Source organism: Lagopus muta, chromosome 7 (assembly GCF_023343835.1).
Source record: "Lagopus muta isolate bLagMut1 chromosome 7, bLagMut1 primary, whole genome shotgun sequence".
Taxonomy (NCBI): Eukaryota; Metazoa; Chordata; class Aves; order Galliformes; family Phasianidae; genus Lagopus; species Lagopus muta.
This window is the reverse complement of record NC_064439.1, coordinates 19,491,511-19,513,482: the sequence shown is the minus strand read 5'-3', so window position 1 is coordinate 19,513,482 and position 21,972 is coordinate 19,491,511. Positions and strand designations below refer to the sequence as shown.

The 21,972-nt window shown below is 36.8% G+C and overlaps 1 protein-coding gene across 3 annotated transcripts in view; it reads left to right on the top strand.

Moving 5' to 3' along the window:
* The first annotated feature begins 6,467 nt into the window (after nucleotides 1-6,467).
* LOC125695679 (macrophage mannose receptor 1-like) overlaps nucleotides 6,468-21,972 on the top strand; it is a 36,343-nt gene continuing 20,838 nt past the window's right edge. For all 3 annotated transcript variants that reach the window (XM_048950455.1, XM_048950456.1, XM_048950454.1), the window contains exons 1-16: nucleotides 6,468-6,495; nucleotides 8,116-8,309; nucleotides 9,332-9,733; nucleotides 10,618-10,791; nucleotides 12,169-12,327; nucleotides 13,228-13,341; nucleotides 14,034-14,168; nucleotides 14,979-15,161; nucleotides 15,933-16,090; nucleotides 16,750-16,863; nucleotides 17,177-17,292; nucleotides 17,597-17,745; nucleotides 18,826-19,025; nucleotides 19,317-19,444; nucleotides 20,444-20,525; nucleotides 21,647-21,791. In XM_048950455.1, coding sequence (XP_048806412.1) covers nucleotides 8,249-8,309; nucleotides 9,332-9,733; nucleotides 10,618-10,791; nucleotides 12,169-12,327; nucleotides 13,228-13,341; nucleotides 14,034-14,168; nucleotides 14,979-15,161; nucleotides 15,933-16,090; nucleotides 16,750-16,863; nucleotides 17,177-17,292; nucleotides 17,597-17,745; nucleotides 18,826-19,025; nucleotides 19,317-19,444; nucleotides 20,444-20,525; nucleotides 21,647-21,791 — 2,320 coding nt within the window. In that variant the 5' untranslated portion in view covers nucleotides 6,468-6,495; nucleotides 8,116-8,248. The remainder of the gene's footprint in view (nucleotides 6,496-8,115; nucleotides 8,310-9,331; nucleotides 9,734-10,617; nucleotides 10,792-12,168; nucleotides 12,328-13,227; nucleotides 13,342-14,033; nucleotides 14,169-14,978; nucleotides 15,162-15,932; nucleotides 16,091-16,749; nucleotides 16,864-17,176; nucleotides 17,293-17,596; nucleotides 17,746-18,825; nucleotides 19,026-19,316; nucleotides 19,445-20,443; nucleotides 20,526-21,646; nucleotides 21,792-21,972) is intronic.

The window sequence follows — 21,972 nt, the reverse complement described above, 5'->3', positions numbered from 1 at the left end:
TACAAGTATCAGATTTTGTAACAACACCGTGTAGTTCAGGTGTGGGAATTAGAGGATGTGTGGTTTGCCTGGGAGGGAGAAGAGCCTGACCTATTGCATAAGCTGGGAATGAAAGACTAACCTTTCACTTTTCCTATGTCCAGAAATCATAGGACCTTTGTGCAGCATAGAATTTTCTAACTCACTACAGAGACTCTGGTTAGTCCACAGAAATCTGGATGGAGACTGTTGGTTCCTTTCACAGGTGTCTGTCAAACTGATGGTTTTACACACAGCTTCTTAATTATTTTTCACTTTCTCTTCTATCCTCTTAACTTTCATTAGCTGCAGAGATGGGAATGGCAAGGTCCAACTCTGCAAATTTGCAAGTTTCCTCTGTCTCTAATATGTGTATATATTAATGAAGGTTTATCTAGTGTTTGGTTAATGATGCAAAAGAACACCTGGTTATTCTGTATTAGATAATTCCATGAGATATTGACACTAGTAAGTGTAATACAGTCTTCCTGCCCGAAAAGTCCAGGTTGGGCACTTTTCCCTCAAACATATAGGTGCTTGGAGTAGGTTTAAAGTAGAAAACCCTGACAGAGATTGCCCTAACCTGTAGGTTACAGTGGGGCCAATCTAGCCCTGGGGCCCTGGTCCCAGCTCCATACAGCTTGTGTGGATAGCAGTAAGCCTACACTGTGCAAACGAAATGAACTAAACTTGCCCTGAAAATCTGAGCCATATATCCTAAACATGAATGTCACCTGTGTAGCTCTTTTCAGGCTCATTACTAGAGAGCAGATGCCAAGCTGCCTAAATATGGATAGCATTAGGTATGGGTCCTTGGTTTGCTTCAGTCTCTTTCTTCCTAAAACAGACAGTTCTGTACAAATGGAGCAGCCAAAGTTGCATGCCTAACACAAGTTCAGGCTAAGTAAGGTGGTATCTTCAGGAGAAAACAGTCTTGAAAAGCAGGTAAGCTGTGCTGATTGATGGCCGAGCCTAAGGCAAATCAGCTCCTCTTCCCAGACAATTACAAGTTCAACCCCAAAAGGAAATCAAAGAAGAAAAACCTGCATAATGCCCAGACTATGCCTGGAAGGGCTGTGACAGATTTAGAAGCTTTTCATAACAAAGAAATCAGGAAACTATTTCAGACTGAAGTCGGTTCTTGAAGCAATTCACAGAGCACCTTTCACTCTCTGAGAACTACTGTGTGTAACTGCTCAGGAAAAAACTGAGGCATACAGATTTTTAAATCATTTTTCAGTTAAAAGATTTCTTTAGTAATAGTCCATATGAATACTTGCTCTATCTATCTCCTTCTGTGCTGTTAATTATGAATGGGACCTTGGTGTAAGGATGGACAGTCAGCTGAATATGAGCCAGTAGTGTGCCCAGGTGGCTAAGAAGGACAATGGCATGCTGGCTTGTATCAGGAATGGTGTGGTGAGCAGGACTACAGAAGTCATCCGGCCCCTGTACTCGGCACTGGTGAGGCCCCATCTCGAGTACAGTGTTCAGTTTTGGGCAGCTCAATACAGAAGGGACATTGAGGTGGTGGAGTAGGTCCAAAGAAGGCAACAAGGTTTGTGAAAGACTTGGAAAATAAGCCCTACAAGCAGAGACTGAAGGAACTGGGTCTTTTTAGTCTGGGGAAAAGGAGGCTGAGGGCATACCTTATTGCTCTCTTCCAATATTTGAAAGGTGCTTACAGCGAAAGCGGGGTTGGTCTCTTCTCAGTGGTGACAGGATGAGCGGAAATGGCCTCAAGTTGCGCCAGGGTAAGTTTAGGTTGGATATCAGGAAAATCTCTACAGAAAGGGTTGTTAAGCACTGAAATAGGCTCCCTGGGGAGGTGGTTTAGTCACCATCCCTGGATGTGTTTAAAAGCCATTTGGATGTGGTACTCAAGGACATGATTTAGCAGTGGGTTGTTAGGGTGGTATGGTTAGGTTGTGGTTGGACTTAGTGATCTTTAAGGTCTTTTCCAACCTGAGCAATTCTATGATTCTTTGATTCTATGAAATTTCTTTTCTCTACCAGAAAATAGATTTGATACAATAGCAGCTGACACGTGTATGAAGAGGGGATGAAGACAAAGACTTCCTTCTAGGTTGATGAAGAAAGAAGAAACTTCTGTTTCTTCAGAATGAACTCTTTCACCTTCATACAGACTGACAGACTGGTCAGGCCCCAAATATCAAATATAAAGTTTTTGGAGTTCATTAGTCTGCAGGGTGGGGGAGTGGAGAGAAATTTTTTGCCAGCCTTTCTGCTTCAGTAAGTTTCTATTGCATATTTAAGTCAAATCTTGCACTTGACTGTGGTAGAGAACATGAAGAAAGGGATTTAAGATTTCTATAAAATTAAAGTATTATTCCATGGAAAATATTTTGAAGCATTTTTTTCTGGAATGTGCTGAGGTTTTTTTTTTTTTTTTTTTTTTTTTTTTTTTAATAAGGAAGGAAAAAGTGATAAAGCAAAGGAAGAAAACAGTGACCATCATAGAAATAACATAAATTACAGTTATTTTTATAACTATATCCTGATATCGAGGAAGTATGACTGGACAAGTTATTTTATCTTACAGACGTCATGCATGTTAACAGCAGTCTAACTTTGTATTTTGATTACTTACATCAATTACTGAGGATCAGTTAATTAGGAGCAAATAAAGCGTAGTACAAAATGTGGATGAGTGTAGCTTAAAATCAGCAGTTGCGGAGCATACATTGGCCTGTTGTACCTCAGCCAAAATATTGAGGTTCAAATGCTCTTGGATCATCTTGCCTAGGGAATGTCTGCAGCTGTGATATGACTTTCAGGTGCAAGCTTCCCAGATGGGCCCTTCATCTCCTGGAAACGTGGTGTCTGTGGCTCCACTGCTGGAAAACCTTGTGTTGTAGTTTAACCTGGCTGCAGCTCAGCACCACTCAGCTATACAATCATTTTCCCTCCACACACACACCCCTCCAAGAGTTCAAAACAAAACACTACCTAGAGACTGAGATTAAAAAAAAAAAAAGAAAGAAAGAAAGAAAAGAGAACTTACTGAGACAGAAGAGGAAAAATTTAAATAAACTTGCAATTATCATCACCTACCAACCAATTCACAGCAACAATACTATGCCACTTCCCTGGGCTTAATTCAGGCACTTGTCCTGTCCCCATCCCACCCTTGATTCCACACCGTAGAGGCAGTGGCTCTTCTCCCACAGATCGGTCTGCTTCTGGATGTGTTCCCATCACTCAGCAACGGTCTTAACAGCAGTGTGCTATTAATGGTGTTTTGGCTCTTATCAGAATATCCTGGAGATTAATTTTGCTGAAAGAGAGACAACTGAGTTTAGCTGACTTCTGATAACTGCTTATCTCTTTTGTTTTTATAAAGTGTTTCACTAAATAATCTGTCCAAGTACTTAATTCTCAATTATTTTTTCCCTGATGCTGAACTCTCCCTTGTTAAACAGTTTCCATTGTTTCTTTTTCCTGTACTTCCTGTCATTTCCTGAGTAGGAGAGTTTATGACCTTTCCCCATATAGTGATGATTTATATCTTTGAAGTTTGTTATTTGGTGCTCTTGTCTTCCCTCCTCTGGGCAAAGTTCTTTCTGCATCTCCTCAGAGGCTATGTAATTATTCTGTATTTCTGGGCTTATAGTTTTCCTTTCAAGAAGAAAAATTAATAGCTTTAATGTTATTTCTACTTGAAAATTCTTCTCCCTCTATTATAGTTCTCTTATTATAAAAAGAAAGCAGATAGGTTTGTAAAAGGCTTTGTAGAAGATGATAGAGTAATTTTAGTTTATATAACAGAAGTAAGGGAGGACTTTTGAAAACAGAAGACCATGTCTGATTTCATGGATAGGATAATAAAGTGGACATGCAGAGTGTTGAGCTGTTTAGAGTTTGCAGAGGCAAGTTGTAAAGATGGTTTAGCTTCAGAGGGTTTTTTTTTTAAGTAGGCTAGGCTGGTAGTAAACATTTCAAGAAGTAAAGCTCTGATAATGGTCTGGTCACAACTTCTGTTGAACTTGCAAACATCAGCCACATGGGTCAGTAAAATAAGTTACTCAAAGCGTGCTTTGGGCTGTGTCTCCTTAAAGAGTTCAAAAAAGTAAGTAGATTAGATATTCCTATCAGATTAAGAGAACTTCTTAATTCTTGGAAACATTTCCTGCACAAGACAAGGTCACTGGCATTTGTTGCTTGTGCTTGACAAATCTAAGAAGAAGAACAAGGGGATTCTCAGGATTTGTATGTTAGTGAAATGCTAAGTGTAATTTTAAAATCTTGCTTCTTTGAAGCATACAGCATACATAAGTCTAATAACAATGTAGTAACAATGTTACTACAATGTAACAATGTAGTAAGAATGACTAGTAACAATGTCTTGTTACTCATAATAACAAAGGCTAGAGGAGTAGATATTTAAGGAATATCTCCTTGTATCAGACAAAATCCTATGCTATTTCTCATTATCCTTCTACTGAAATTATTGTAATACAAAGTTTCTCCCTCTTTTAACAATTTAAACTTACTGTTAAATCTGATTTAGGCACTCTTCTCCAGAATTCACTGACCTTATGTGTCATATCTTGGATATTACTGTTAGTGATTTAATGTTACTACGTGAAATATTCCACTTTAGTCTTAATACAAGCGTAGAAGGTAAGGCTTATTTAATTTAATTTCAGTATGCATCTTTTTCTTTGTTCATCATTTTTCTTTCTTTCTTTCTTTTTTTCTTTTTTTTTGTGTGTGTGTGTGTGTGTGTGTGTTCTCAATATAGTTAACACCACTGACTGTTCTGTCACAAATCACTTTGCTTGTGAAGGTTCAAATAGTGAGAACTTGTATTTTTGGCTTCTCCATGTCACTGCAGTACTTCATGGACCTCTATTTTGTCTGCATTTTTCACATCATATTCATGGAGCAAAGGACTTTTCCTTAATTTGTAATAAATTTTAGATTTGAAAAGACCGAGGTTTTCTTATTATTAACTGCATTGTATTGCTGCTAGCATGATACAGGCCAGGTCATATGGACTAAGTAATTAATCTAACAACTGACTTTCACAGCATTTTTTTGTAGAAAATGTAAGGCAATTTCATGACAATAAGGTAGCTGATTTCTCATTACTCCAGAAAAATTTGCTGTCTTTTCAGTGCTTTGTCTACTGAATTTAGTATTTCCTACTCTGGCTAAAAATGAACCAAAAACCTTTAATGATTTCACTTTCTAATTGGTGAAGATTTAACTTCACAATTCCATTTTAAATTTCATTTTTTATTTAATGCATTGCTAAATGTATTTTTAAAATGTCTGTTGTCTGTGTAGTACCCACACATGCAGTCTCCGGCTGTGCATAATGTACTTAAGATGAGAGGATGTTTCAGTTATTCTCTTCTGAGGCATTTTGGTAACTATCTATATATATGATGACTCTTATTCAGAAAAAGCGGATGCAGATTCTACTTCTTTAGAAAAAGTCAATAGTATTCTTTCTCAAACAATGTTTAAACTCATTTTTCCCCAAGAAACTTCTGATTCTCTCATTCATGTTGATATTACCTTTTTGCTTTTTCTCTTCTTGCTTTGTTCTTGCTTTCACCAAATATGTACAAAAATAAAGAAAATGAATGCAATAGCAACAGTATTTTCAGTCCAATGACTTTTTTCCCTTTGTTAGTTCTTATTTTGACCCATACAGATTTTATTGTTTGAATTACTGATAAAAAGCAGCTTTAAACTGATGCCTTTATAAGACTGAATGAAATGCCAGATAGCCACCTATCTTTCCTGCTATCTTCTACCCAGAAAAATAACAAGAAACAAAGGCTAATTTCATCTCATATGAAGACGGGGAGACTTACCTTGGGGTTAAGTGATCCTAAGGATGTTTGCTGTTGAAAGATCTCAGACCATTTTATGGGATCAATATACAGGTCATTTTATAACACTTTAGCTTTCAGTGAACACCTGGCATCAGTGTTCAGCAGATCGTTGTCTGCAAAATAACCACTACATTGCTTCAGCTATTTGTTTAGGTATAACAGATATGTTGAGATATAAAGTGCTGTTTATGCTGCACTGTTATTTTTCTCAACTTTTGAATGATGAAAAATTTAATGAACTTATTTGAGATTTCGAGATGAACATTTAGCAACTTGGCTTTTACACTGTTAGTCTACAATCTGTTAAGGGATTGATGTTTAGGATGTAGGTCTAACAACTAACGTTGCAGCCTCCCTGAATTTGAGGGAAAAGAGAATTGACTAAATTCATGACAAGGGCTACAGCTTTGTTTTATAAGCTGGCTTCTGAACTTCTAGGTGAGGACTGGACAATCTGTGCCCTATGGACAGAAGCAGCTTGTTTGGAGACCAAGCACTGCTTTCGTGGTGAGGCTGCCCCATGAGATGAAGGCAACTGACTTTGGCAGATTGCAGAGGTGCCATGGGACAAGAACACAGTGCCACCTTCTGTACGTCACTCCCCAAGGTGGGTTTCTGATGTCTGCAGTAAGCAGGAGCTGTCAGGTAAAGGTGACAAGACTCCTTTGGCTTTGTTCTTCCTCATAGTCTAGTCTCATGGATTTTGATGGCTCTGAGCAGCAATCTCACTCAAGAACCAGCACAGCACCCTGTAATGCTCAATCCTGGATACAGTGGAAAAGACTCAAGAGTGCTCATTCCTCTCATGAACCAATGTTTGCTGTACTGCTGGGTGTCTGGCTGTGCTGATTAGAGGATCAGCAGAGCTAAGTGAAGGGACAGTTCCCTTTTTGGTGTTATGTTTTTGCACAGTGTCCAACTGAGAAGAAGGAGGAATGCCTCTCGGTTTTGTGCCATACAAGTGCCTGAATAAAAAGAGGCTCCTGATAGAATAAATGATAGAATAAATGATAACATCTTTTTATATAAATGGGCCATGAGGAAATACTGTCTGTCTGAGACATGACAGTTCAGGCTAAAGAAAGCTTAGTACTTTCTAGGCAAGATGTTTGGCAGCTGATTAAAAGACTTGGGAAAAAAGAGTAGTGTCAAATACCTTTTCCAAAAAAAGGTGTTGGCTTTGTCATTTGTAGTATATTTTGTCACCATCTGAAAAAGAAAATTCTGGTAACTTTGCCCTTAACTTCCTAATAACCAAACCATTTCCTTGTAATTTCTAATTTTGTAATTCAATTTCTCCTTTTTATTTTAATCTCGCAAACCTGCTCAGAGAATTAATTCTCTTGCCTTGTCTTTCTGCTGAGAAGCCAAGTAGAAACAACTCTGTGTTCAGGAAATCTTGGCAGCAAAGAGAAGATGATGCCAAATTTCTTTGCTATCGCACTACTAACAGTTACAGAATAAGTATGCTACTACACTTCAAATAATATCTTCATACAACAAATTCATTTTTTTTTATTTAACAGTTTTTCTAAACAAAATAAAATATTTACCTGACAAAAAACTACTGTGATAAAGTCAGGCCTTGATGTAACTAGAAAGATGTCTTCTGTGGTTTGGAGAGGAGCACTGCTTCTTCCAGATTTATGTACAATCAGAAACCAGACTGCTGGGTGCTTGTTCTGTAATCTGAGCAAGATCAGGTATGTGGCATTTCTTGAAACTGATCAACACCTGACAAGATTTGCCTACTCCACAGGAAAAACAGGGACTGAATAGAAAGGGAGACATTCTTCAGGAAGATTTCAGTGTTGGCATCCAAGCTGCATTGCTGCAAGAAGTCAGTAGGTTAATGAGAAGGAGAGTCAGAAGGAAAGAAATTCTAGTAACTTTATACACAGTGAATTTCACTGAAATCCTGGTCCTTTAAAGTTCAGTCCTGTCACACATGAAAATGCAAGACTGGTGTATTTTCCTGATGGAATTTCTTTACTGTGTAATGAAAGCTGAGACTGCATTTCTCTGTGGTGTTTCAGTGTTGTTTAATCCTGTGAGCTCTGTGGATGTTTCTCAAGGAGAGAGAACAGTGAAGTACTGATATAATAACCTTGTCTATCACCTGCTTTCTCAAGGCAGCACAGTGTGCCATCAAAGGCAAAATTAGTGCTGTGTGGTCTTTTTTTTTTTTTTTTAAATATAACATGTGACAGAATATTTCCTCATTTAGCACTCAGGGCTTTCTCTCCAGCCTAAGAAACCGAGAAGCACTACTCACTGTCCTCGCTTCAGCAAGGCTTCGTTATCAGCAACACTCATTGTATGGCTTTTGGTGGAAGGAAGAAAAGAAAGCAACACTTGCAATGAGGTTCTCCAGGTTCTTGTTTGTTCTTACTCTCTTTCACAGTGCTTTGCAGCTGGAAGGTAAGCGCCTTCCTCTTGTCTTCTGCAACGCTGTGTGTGAAAGGCTTTTGGGGAATTAATTAGTATGAGTAACACAAATGAAGTAATATCTACATGAAATAGTTGGATTACATTTTGGAAGTTATGGAAGACAATATAGCTTCCATCACTTTTATTGCACTTCTTTCACAGATGTTAAGCAATGAACTTTTGCAGGACCAGATGTCTCCTGAGTAAAATTGTTTGTTATAGATTGCCTCACAGTTCCTGTTCTTAACTGTATGTGGTATTACTGTAGCGGCTGATGCATTGCATATTATAAATTAAACTGATTTAATTTTTGCAAGCTTTTTAAATTGATTCACTTTTTTCTTAATACCTTTTTTAGTATGTATGATACTCAGTGATCAAAAGACGTATCATGGGTCCCAACTGGTTATGAATCCCATAACTCTGGAGTGCTGCTTTCTCATGTTATGTTTGGTTTCCCAATGCCATTCCTAGTTGCCATGGCTCCCAGTAGATGCTGCAGGTCAGCAAGGCTCAGGAACCTTTAGTGAGACCTAGAGTGATTCACCCATATCTATAGTGAAAAGGAGAAAAAAAATCTGGATTCTGTGGGGAAAATAAGCGGCTCAGCAAAGACGGCTGTGACAATTGTAAGATCTGGTAGCATGAGAAAAGTTTGTGGAGGTCAAAGATCAGCAGACTGTGCATCTGAGGGCACGTGGCAATGGGGTGATAGTGACAGCAGTTTGTGTGAGGGAATTCTCATGGTTAATATAAATAAATCCAACAAGATATACTTAGCTCTTCTGATGCTGCTGGCTGCCCTAATCTGCAATATAGTGATATACAGTAAAGGAATGCAAATTCAGTTCTCTATTTTATTGTTAAAAAACAATAAAATTGGTGTTGAATTGGGCTTCATTGAAAAATGTTTTATTTGATAGGAAAGCAATGACTTCTATTTTGTGTGGATAGGAAGCAGAATATGCCACTTACATTAATTATACTATGCTTTCCATTGTTTTGTTTTACAGACACTGAAATATTTTTAATATATAATAAAGTCAGCAAACTCTGTCTTCAGGCTTCTATTGCACAATCAGTTAGAACTGCCACTTGCCATCAAGAGAATGAATCACAAAAATTCACTTGGATTACTGATCATCAGCTCATGAGTGTGAGACTGAACCTGTGCCTGGGTGTTCCACTGAAGGAAGATGAGGTTGCGATCACCCTGTTCCCATGTAACCAAACAAGTGAGCTGCAGTGGTGGGAATGTAGAAATGAAAGCCTTCTTGCAATCCAGGGAGAAGACTTGTTTTTCAATCCTGGCAAGGAAGAACATGATAATGTTGTATTAAAAGAGCAGTTGAGTCCAAAGAGTTATTGGAAGATCTATGGGGCCATTGATGTTTTATGTTCTCAGAAATACGAAGGTACCAGAAAATTGGGTCTTTACTCCATTACACTAATTTCTTTCTGAGTGTTAGACTGTTTTAGATCTTTAGCTCTGAATATTCTGATTCCTTCAGAAACAATCAGTATTTTAGAAAATAGCTGTACTGGAAGAGTTACACTTGAATTTAATTTCATATCTTTTGCAATGTATTATATGTGTTTTATATAATACATATATCTTGTACTATATACACTGTGATATTATAGTAGTGTTATAGTATTATAATATTGTAGCATATTATAGTCCATAATTAGCTTCACAGAATAATAAAACAGCTTAGATTGGAAGGGATCTTAAAGCCTACTCAGTTCCGATCCTCTGCCATGGGCAGGGCTGCTCCCCACTACATCAGGTTGCCCTGGACCTCATCCATCCCTGCCTTGAACACCCCAGGGCTGGGGTATTACAGCTTCTTTGGGCAGTCTGTGCCAGTGCCTCATCACCCTCTCAGTAAAGAATTTCTTCCTAACAGCTGACCTGTACTTCCCCTCTATTAGTTTAAAGCCATTCTCACTGTCACTGTCAGACTGTGTAAAAAGCTGGTCTCTTGCTTATAAACTCTCTTTTAAGTACTGAAAGGCCACATTAAGGTCCTCCCAGAGCCTTCTCTACTCCATTCTGAACAAGCCCGTCTCCCTCAACCTTTCTTCATAGGAAAGTTGCTCACGCCCTCTGAGTATCTTCCTGCCTCTCCTCTGGGCCCATTCCAACAGCTCTGATTACTCTAAATTGCTTTTCCACAAAGCAATACATGGGAAAGCTAATATGGAAATAACTTAGAGATGCAATTCAGCAATTAATATAGCATTTTTGACAGTTTACATTATCTTCTATACTGCTGTTATGCTTTTGTCTTCTCAGAGACCTTTACGCTTCTAGGAAATGCTTTTGGGGCACCTTGTGTGTTCCCCTTCATGTACAAGAAGCAGTGGTATGCAGAGTGCACGAGTGCTGGCCGCTCAGACGGCTGGCTCTGGTGTGCAACGACTGCAGACTATGACACAGACCAGCGATACGGATTTTGCCCAATGAAAGGTAAGTTAACTGTTTCCCTGCAGTTCTCTTTAGCTAATCAGAGCTAGCAGAGTGTCAGTATCTTTATAATGATGCATACTTTACATCAACAAATTGCACTGCATTGCTCCATCCTACAGCACAACACAAGGAAGTAACACAATGTTGCATAAAGATTTGTAGAAAAGGGACTGAAGAGTAAAATAGCATGCAGTTCCCATTAACTGTGGTGGTGCTGCTGAGCAGCAGGATAACTTTGAGTTCCTTCTTTCCCTGTCGAGATACATTCTGTGATCATTGTACAACTCTTTTCTGACGACCCCCATTGTGATGGATATGGGCATAAATATAAGTGCTGTAGGAAGCATAATGATTAAGCTAACATGTTTTTAATCTGCATATATATATATATATGTATATGTATATGTATATGTATATATATGTATATATATATTTGCTTAAGTGGAAAGTGCTCTTTCGTTGATCCTGAAGAGTCCTCTTCATATAGTCTGGATATTTCTTTAAAAATGAATTTTTTCTGAAAATTGACTTCCATTTCTGTGGTCACTTCTCTTTCCATCTCCCTTTCTGGCTGTATGATTGACAGGTAAGGCTTTGCAATTCTCCTGATCTTCTTAACAATCCCCTGCCTTTTTCCCCATTGCTCTGCAGTCAAATGTGCTGCTGAGGTCACTACACAGATATCTATAACAGTAAGCCTAAATGGCATGTGACACAGGGATCAGTTAATACTTTTCAAAGCCTTTGAAAGCCAGTTCTCAATTCTTTTTTTTTTTATTTATTCAGCTTTATACTGGCTTTGGGGAATAATCAAACGTCTAATCCAATTTTGTATTGCATTTTAATAGGCATGAATGGATCCTCACCAGATCAAAGAGGCAAAGATAATCAGAAGAGGGAGCAGCATGTGGCTCAGTACCATGGCAGTGCCCCAGCTCTCAGACTGTGGCAAGAGCCACAAGAGGCTTTTAGCAGAGGAAGGTTTCTCTAAAAACTGTCTGATGCTAAATTCAGACCTATAGCTGTATCTCAGAGCTCTCAGTGGAAACTGCTGCCAAGAAAGAGAAGAAGCTGGATATCTTTAAATAGATTCCAGCTAAGATTTCTGCCACCGCGCTTTATGTAATATACATTTCAATGCAATCACTTCCTTAAGAGTAATTCCTGGATTATGTATCTTTATGCAAGAGTGAGGAATATCTTTCTGCCTGTTGGGCCTTTACCTTCATCTTTCCTTATCCCGCTCCTAAAATTTTCAGTGCTCTTGGAAGAACAGAACCAACAGACATGAGAATGTCATGCGTAAGGAGAACCTTTAGAATCTAATTTTTCTGTGAGTGAACTACTGTCCCCCCATTATAGTTATTTTCTCCACAGACAGAGATACCACTTGGACTACAGATGTGTTAAGAAATGCCTACTACCAAGTAAACTCTGAATCTGCTCTCACATGGCACCAAGCAAGGAAGAGCTGTCAGCAACAAAATGCAGAATTACTGAGTATCACAGATATTCATGAACAAATGTACCTTAAAGGTAAGGAAATAAAGAAAACCCTAATCTACTTACATTCAGGATCTTTTCAGTCTATCACTATAGCTATGGTCTACCTTCTATGGTCTCGTGAGCCTAAATATATTTAAAAAATAAATAAATAAAATATTTTATAATTTGCAAGTTCATATTAAACTCACTGAAGTTTAAATGAAATTCAGAGTATTTCAGCATGCTGCAAGAGTAGCAGTTTGACTTTCTGTTTAGAAATGTTATGTTGTTTAAAAAATTGGTAAAAAAATTGGTTGTTTTTTCTGTTTTAAGAAAAAGCATCCTTCTGAAAACTAAATGAAAATTTCATTTTTAGTAAAAAGTGATATTTAAAAAAAAATTGACAGTGAGAGAAGACATTCACTTATGCCAAAGGAAAGACATGTTTTGTGTCAAAAGCTGTTTGGCATGTGTTTTGTTTTGTTTTTTTCCATTCATCTAGCATTTAGAAGAATATTAATTATTCACACATCCGAAATCATGGCTCTGCCTACTGTAGTATATCTCAGGACTGAGATGGAAGAAAGTATCTCTTGCTTTAATGATGAAATTAACATACAAGACTTTTAGCTTTAGAGTTTACTCTTGCACTATACTGATACTTCCACTTGAATATTGCCAGTCTTGTATAGATTTAGACTGTTCCACAAAAAACACTGATTCTGAATTTAGTCTATGAGATGTCATTTTGCAATAAGAGATACAAAAAGTAAGAGAGTGTTTTGTTGCTGCTGACTGCATTTTTTGTTGATCGAAACTTCAATATTTAGATTTATCACAATATCTAAAGATATTCACAGTTACATATTTAAGAATGTCATGTCTTCCTACAGTAATTATTAATGACTTTTGCTAAATAAAAAGTGATTTATGAATCTTTTGGTTATCTAGAATTAACAGAAAGTACAGATTCTGCACTGTGGATTGGCCTCAATAGACTGGACTTGAAGAGCGGCTGGGAGTGGATTGGAGGCACTCCTTTCCAGTATTTAAACTGGGCTCCAGGTAGCTGTGGCTTTGCTTGAATTCTGTACTTCTGAAGACAAAGAATACGTACTTCAAATTCATCTTTAAAATATATTCTCAGATTATTTGGGCATGAGAAAAAGTAGTATGTTAGTGTTAAGCCTCCAAAACGACATGTATTTAGCCTTCTCTGTTAGCTTTAGAAAAGTTTGTTTGTTTGCTTATTGTTCCATTGTTTTCTTTTTCTATAGCAATGTAAATCAGAAACTTCTATGTATTGCAAAAATATTTTACTTCTGAAAACCACACTACTTCTCCCACAGATATTTAGTTTTCCATTTCTGGTCTCTAGCAACAAAAATAATATTAAAAATCAGAGGATTGAGCAAGTTGCATGTTTACTTACACTTCAAGTTATATTGCAAATATGCTAGATTACATGGAGGCATTCCCACAAATGGAGATCTTCCTCAGTTCAAAAAATGTTTAGATGTTGTACTAAGGGGCATGGTTTAGTTGGGAAATGTTGTGGACTGGGTGATCTTGGGGGTCTTTTCCAACCTTTATGATTTTATGATTTAGTTCTTGCTGAATCTGAAAAAGGTGCAATCTTTGAGGCTGCCACCTCAGCCAGGAGTGATTTCTCCTGCTTGTTTTTGAGCTTAGAATTCTATTTGTCTTCAGAAATATTCACTTTTTTTTTTTTTTTTTTTTTTTTATCTTTCCTGAAGGAAGTCCCTCTCCAGAATCTGGAAAACTCTGTGTGGTATTGAATCCTGAAACAAAAGCTAAATGGCAAAATTGGGAATGTGATCAGAAACTTGGCTATATCTGTAAAAAAAGAAACTTTACCTTGATACCCTCAGGTATGTGATCTGTGCTGATGATTAAAAATAGGAGCTGTTGTCTGAATTGCTTGTTGTTCCCTTTGGCAAAAATGAGCAGGAGAATTTTATTAAAGAACTATTTTTAACCATTACTGTCACTTTCATTTTTTTCTCATTCATGATTTTTCAGCCGTTGCTCCCTTTCTAGGATGGTCTCTAAGTCCCACCACACAGGATGGAACAGCCAGGTCTCTTTTTGAAACCACAGAGTACTGGGTGTGGAAAAGGAGAACAAATCAAAAGTTATTTTTCAGAAAAGAGAAGTTAGTAAATACAGTTATAGAAAGAAAAACTGACACATAGCAAAGACAAAAGATATTTTAAGTAAATATTTCCCTGCATGTGTTTTCCTGTGCATATGTCTAGTTTGAAATTTGTCTAGTTGATTTTTTATCTACAGATGCACTTAATCTTTCAAAAAATCGTAAGTATTCCATTAAGTACAGATGATTTCTGATTTTTCTTAACTGATAAACAGCCTCTAAGTTACAGAGGGTGTTACCATTTATACATTAATGTGATTTTTTACAGATATTTGATCATCATAAAAACTGTAGATTTTGTGCTAAATAATATACATATTAAAAAGCTTGCATTTTCCTAGTTAAAACAGCAAGTTTTGAATCATATTCATACCTAATGTTTGCTAGCCATCATTTCATTATAGTGAGAATCCCCAAAGAAAATTCTTAGGTTAGAGCCTTTGCAGAGGATGAGTGAAGTTATTTTCAGCCTCCTGTCATTTGCATAGCATTTAAACTCTCCTAAAGTACTGATATTTATTTCTAGGTGATATTGGGCCTATTGCTTGCCCAGATGGATGGGTATCATATGTAGATCACTGTTACAAGATCTTCAGGGAAACCAAAGGATGGCAAGAAGCTTTGACCTCCTGTCAGAATGAAGGGAGTCACCTGGCCAGCATCGAACACCTTGAGGAGCACAGCTTTATAGTGTCTGGGCTTGGGTACAGTGAGTATTTCCAGTTCTTTTTTTTTTTTCTTTTTTTTTTTTCCCTTGTCTGTATGCAAGGACTTACCAGCCAGCTGACCTGAGAAGTAGAAATTGCATATTAGAATTAAATATCTCAGCCAAAGACATGCAAGGAACCAAAGGTCGAGCAGTGATAGATTGGTGAAGTACATTCTGTGTCAAAACTGTCCAACCATCATCACAAGAACCACTTACAGGAATGTATTTTGCTTTCTTTCGATTTTTGATTCTATTATCATCCCCTAATCTAGTGACTACTGATGAAATTGTGAGTATCCTTCCAGATCTTTCTCATTTTTCTAAATGCTGCCTAAATTTACCTTTCATTTTCAATAGCTTTTCTTCCATTATGAATGCCTAAAACCATAGGATTGTGCACTGATTTATGCCAGAGTATACCTCAGAAGTCATCTAGCTCAGCCCCAGCTTGCACAGCTAGCCTCAGATCAGGTTAGACAACAATTTTAAGATGGTCCTATGTGGAGAAAGCAGTTACACTTGATCCCTGTAAGTTACTTCCAACCTGGGGCGTTCTATGATTCTATGATTTCATTATAATCTAATTTTGAACATGTACTGTAAATATTGTAATATGTGTGAAACGTTTCACATATAAGATAATCATGCAACAAACTAAATAATGTTCTGCTTTATAAACAAAGGGATTTTGTGTTCTGGAGCTTAAGGTAGCTGGAAAAAGGGTAAAGCACTATAAGATGTCTTTTCTAGTTCTGTGTTTCTCTGTTCTAGAGCCAACAGACAAGCTCTGGATTGGCCTGAACGATCACAAGTTTCAAATGTTTTTTGAATGGAGTGATGGTACGCCAGTGACATACATCAGATGGCATCTGGGAGAGCCATCCAGCACCAACACCAGGCCAGAAGACTGCGTTATGATCAAGGGCCAGGTAACATTATTCAACATGCATCTGATTTTAATATAAAAACTAAATTGTTAACAGAAGAATAATCTGGCCTCTTATTTCAACAATGGCGTAGGGCCAGAAAAGGGGTTGTGAGGACAAAAGCTGAGACTCAAATATTACCTTTCATTAAAACAAACAAACAAACAAACAATCAAAAAAAGCCATTGTGCTACTTAGGACATTTTCTCCTCAAGTTCATCACAAAGCAATCGCTGAAATAAAGCAGGTCTTTCAATGTCATTTGGACATGTTCCCCATTCCCTCACTGCTTTTTTTCTGGTGGCAGCAATATTATATGAGGATCTCTGCTGCCGCACTTGTGCCTGCTCCTTTGCCTATTGTTGAGTGGCACAACTGCCTGTTCTGGGCCCTGCAGAACAGTTGGGGACCAGCTGTAGTTGAAAAGTGGCCAGAAAATCTGGCACCTTCATCGCCACTCATCACTACTGTAGCAGTACTACCATAGACCACTCTACCATTTCACTGAGTGTGAGTGGATTTAGTTTTGTTATCAACTTAGAGAATTGCCTATAAAAGTCTACATCTCTTTCAAAATGGAAGGAGAAATGAAGATCTATTCAATTTCTTTCGATTATTCATGTTAATCTCATTGTTACTTATTTCTTTTTCCTGCCTCATAGGATGGCTATTTTGCAGACTCCGACTGTGAGAAGAAAGCTGGTTATATTTGTAAAAGAAAACCTATACCACAACTAGCTGGAGAAAAGAAAAATACCGATGTAGGTTGCAAAAAAGTAAGTGTATAAGACTGGAAAATTAATTTCTCAGATCAAAAAAAGGTCCTTGTCTGAGAATAATCTAAAATTACTTGAATTAGTATTCATTTACAGAATTCTATTATTTATTATGGAGTTTCTCTCTCTTACGTTACATTAAGCTACTTACAGAAACCATTTAGAAGAAATCTGAAATTTCAGAGCAAAAGTTTGCTAAGTCATAGTATTTACAACTATTGTCCTTCATTCGTTTTGAAATTATACAGCTCATTTAATACATGAAACCACAATTATTTGAAACTCATACAGAGGTTTTATAATTGTGCTACAGGGATGGAGAAGATATGGGACCTACTGCTATTTTACTGGACATGTAGCAGCAACATTTTCCGAAGCAAATGGCACTTGTGAAGGAGAAAAAGGTTACTTAGCCACAGTTGAAAGTAGGTATGATAATGAATTTTCTTTGTCTTTTGAAAAGGTAAAAGTTGTATGTTTCAAATTACTTAGGGAACTATTTCTCAGTTGTTACACAAGATCTATTAGTAAATTATCCAAGCTACAGATGAGGTTTGTAGCACAAAAAAAGTCGCTTTTTTGTTGATTTATATGGCACGTGAAGCAAGAAAAAGGAGAAAAGAATTCATCATCAGATGTCTAATCTAATTAGATAAATTAGATACATTGAAATTAGATAAATTTGGATAAATGCTTATTTTTTTCACTTGTGTTACTGTGATCTTCCTTGCAGATATGAACAAGCCTATTTGACTAGTCTTGTAGGGCTGAGGCCTGAGAAGTATTTCTGGCTGGGTCTTTCTGACGTGGAGGATCAAGGAACTTTCAGGTGGAGCAGTGGTGAGGATGTCTCCTTCACGCACTGGGGTGCAGCAATGCCTGGTAGGTGCTGTGGCTGTGGATGGTTGAGCCCACAGTCCCTATTCAGATTTTTACTGACATCAGTAAGAATCAGTAAAAATTTCTTGTAATGTAATGTTATCATTTAGCCTTCCAATATATTTTACAGGAACAGGCAGTTCCTAAAATCTATTTTTTAATTTCAAAGGGACAATTTGAATTACAGTTTTATACCAGGGTGTCTGATATACTTGGTCATAATTTTGACTTTATGTCTCTTCTTCACAAAGATATATATGTCTATTATGATAGATAATTAAAATCATGAAAATTGCCTTCTTTTTGATAAACAGGTTACAGGCAGTTTCTGAGACTATTCTGCACTCATCTCTGGAGAAAAGAGTGTGAAACAGAGCAACTGTAATAAAGACTTAAAGTTAGAATTGCAAAATGACAGAATCAAAACTGATTCTGCCATATTTTTTTCACTTATGATGTTAAGAAGCCTACATTCACATGATAATACTGAAACTGCACGAAAGAACAGAAAGCACTGTTTTGAAACGCTATGAGGGAATCTGCTCTCCTCAAGATGGAATACATCCTTCCTAGTGATAATTTGTCTAAAATTTTTCTCAAATCTTTCAGTGAGGTTATGAAATCTTAAATAGAATGTAAACAGCACAGAGCTATGAAACTTCTAGAAATGCAACAGGAGAAAACATCTTGCCAGGTACTCTACAGTGCTAGCAGATGAACAGATGAAACTTCATCATATCTCTTTTACTTTAGGCTTAAGTAAGAATGAGATCCTCATTATAAGCACAGATTTTCCCTGTGAAAAATAAAAATTGTCTATCCATATAATTCATTATGAAGAACATCCAAAATAGAAAGAAAAACAAGGAAAATCTTCAAACTGATTATGACCTGCTCAGACAGAAATCTCCTCTTCAGTTCTGTGGAAAACACGTATAATATTTCTCTTCTGTTCAAGTTCTTCTATTCAAGTGCTATTGTATGACAAAAAGGGAATGGACACTTCTCAGAGTTTTTAAGCAAGATTCAAGTAATTTAGAGTGTATGATGAAATAGTCAACAAGTTTTTTATGTCTCATAAAGGAAGTAAATCAGGGTGTGTTGCCATGAGAACCGGAATTGCAGCTGGATTATGGGATGTTCTTGACTGTGAATCTAAGCAAAAATATATCTGCAAACAATGGGTAGTTGGTGCAACAGCCCCACCTATTTCAACTACTGCTCCAAAACCCACATGTCCTGAAGGCTGGATATCAAATGACGATGCAAGTTCCTGTTATAAAGTAAGTGCTTAAATAGTTAAAAGAAATGCTTTGAAATGCTTTGTTTTTCACCTCTGTGTTAAATAATCAGACCACTCTATTGGAAAAATGTTATAAGCAGTATAATCCATTTCTCCTATATATTATTTTGCTTCTATGAAAACTTAATTTATATTTGATAAAGAGCATATTTCTTCATTTTATATTTTATGTGTATTGTGTATACATGTATTATATTGTGTTATAGATATACATATATATCCTTATTTTATGTTACACACAGTGGTATGTTTTAAAGTAATTTCTTCACAGTACTTTTGCAGGTCAGATATTAAAGAGAAATCATGGATTGAAGCTCGAGATTTTTGTAGACAAATTGGAGGGGATCTGGCCACCATCAACAGTGAGGAGGAGAAAAAAATGATATTAAGAGGAAACAGGTGAGTATCTGTGCATTTTTATCTTACTAGACTTTAAAGGTGCTTAAAATGAACTATTATAAGAACTCAGATAATTTCTGAAACAGAGATTCCTAAAAATCCAAAAACACTGAAAACGTTGAAATTTTATCTACTTATGAGCGTTAACTGTTTAATTTAAAAAAAAAAAGACTTTTTTTTATAGCTAATGGATATCATTTAGGAATACATGAAATTATAGGACGTGGTATTCTCAGCAGGGTTGAAAATATTACCAATATATTTACTTTTGACACACTTCAGCATAGCCAAAGCTGAGACCATCTTCAAGAGCAACAGCCTCTTTAAATCAGCAAAGGCCTTTCCTAAGAAAACAGCGTAGAGAGGAAATACAAGATCACTACTATCAATAATTTTGATAAATCAACCACTGATGCCAATCAAATGTAGAGTGACTGTTTGTATAGCAGTTAGCAGTGCTACTGTGTCAGCTATTCTTCCAGCTCCATTGCTATGGTATTGATGATTAGTTAGGGACTTGATATTCTTGAAGTTCTTTACCAACCTAAATGATTTTATAATTCTGTTATCTTGCTTTGTTCAAGAAGCATCCCTTGTCTAAAGTATGTAATGATTACTAATGTTTTTAAAAGCTTCAGTTACATTTCTAAGTTAATACAACAGTGTTTGTATAAGTTGTGAATGCAGGGCTAGTGCACTGCCAATTATATCTGTTGCATCAGCACATTCAAACTGTGAATCCCAGTGAGTATAATAAGCATTTGTAAACTGCAGGGAGATTGTGTCAGAGATGCTGGTAAGGCAGGTAATAGGGAGAAAAATATTAGATATTTCTATGGAGAACATATACATAAGTATAGCCTTCACCAAAGCTGATAGGATAATTAATACTACTTCACTGCACTTTGGAAAATGCTTTAGAAATTTTAATGTGTTCCTGGATGTTGTTTGCATTAGTGTTTACAAACTGTTCTGTTTTATAATTTGTGTTTGAGTCAGATACTGTAGTTTTGAAACAGTTTGGCTTGGTATATTTTCCTTGAATCCAGATGAAGGATTTGCCTGGAGTGATGGCTCTCCTGTAAGTACTTCAATTTTTCATCAGATTTATTTGGTTAAGATGTACTGGGGTTTGTACATGTGCTTTTTGACTTTTTACTGTTCTCCTCTTCAAAGAGAATGCTAATCCTGCAAATGTTTATATGGCTGTTAACCTTTATTACCATCAGTAAAATCACTGCAACACATTTGAACACATGGAAGTAATCTGCATCTCACTATGGCCTGCAGCTTTCTGCACAGTCTTCCAATATATTTTCTTTTCCAAAAATGTAGTATGAACACATAGCATCACAACATAAAACTTGGTCATACCGGATCTTGTATCCATTCTTTGGCCAGAAATATATAAAGAGCTAAGCATGCAACAGATGTATTTCTCGGTATCCTCCTGCATTTTTCAGTAAGCAGAGGATCAGGGTCTTTCAGAAACAGAGCCGAGATCTGTATTCCTACATGATGTTCCTACAGAATTCCACTTTTTATTATCTCCAAATGCTCTTACGCTCTATTTCCTATTTTTTGATCCATGCAAGGACTTTTCCTCTTGTAATGCCTCAGTTTAAAAGTTTTTGGAAAGAGAACTTTGTTCAAAATCCCAAGTAACTTTTATCGAACAGTTCTTCCTTCCTGTTTGGATGACACTTCCTTCAGAGCAAACTTCACCAGATTTGTAAGACATGGCTTCCCTCCCAGAAGCCATGTTCCTGTCCTCATTAACTGAGAGAGAGGAAACAGTGAGAGCTGAATTGAAGAATGTTATGGTCACTGCTACCAGATGGCTGTTGCACAATATCATTTTGAACCAGGTCACAATCAACGCAGTGAAAACTACAGTGCCTATGTAGGAACAGTGAAAGTGGGTTGGGGTGAAGTCTTCAGCTAGATGAAGTTTATTAGCAGCAGTGCTTTTGCCCATTTTTATTCTGACTGTGTCTAATGCTTGAGATATGAGCAAGAAGAAAAGTCCTCCACGGCAAGACAACCTGATCTCCAAATTACTGACATTGCCCCATTGTAAAAATATTTACACCTATTTCTTTTTCTATATTTGTACTCTTAATAAGACACAGAATCTTTGTTTCTTTTTGCCAGTGGATAGTATAACTGCTGAAACAGAGCAAAAGATTATTTCTTTCATAGGTTAGGTACACAGACTGGAGTGATCATCCAAGAAGTTCAGGAGGACACATGTTCTGTGGTGTAATCAACGGTAGAACATTTTCTGGGCAATGGCTTCTTTCAGTCTGTGAAGAGGAGCATGGCTGGGTTTGTCAAATTAAAAAAGGTAGATTTATTATTCTCTTTAATCAGGAAGCTTAAATAACTTTTTAAAGTATTTGCTTTCTGATCTAATTTGCTGGAGAAAGATACAAAATTTTGAAAACGATACTTTTTCCAAATGCATGTCGAGAAAATTAGATAACATAATACAGGCCAGGATTTTTCAATGACAGATGATAAGAATA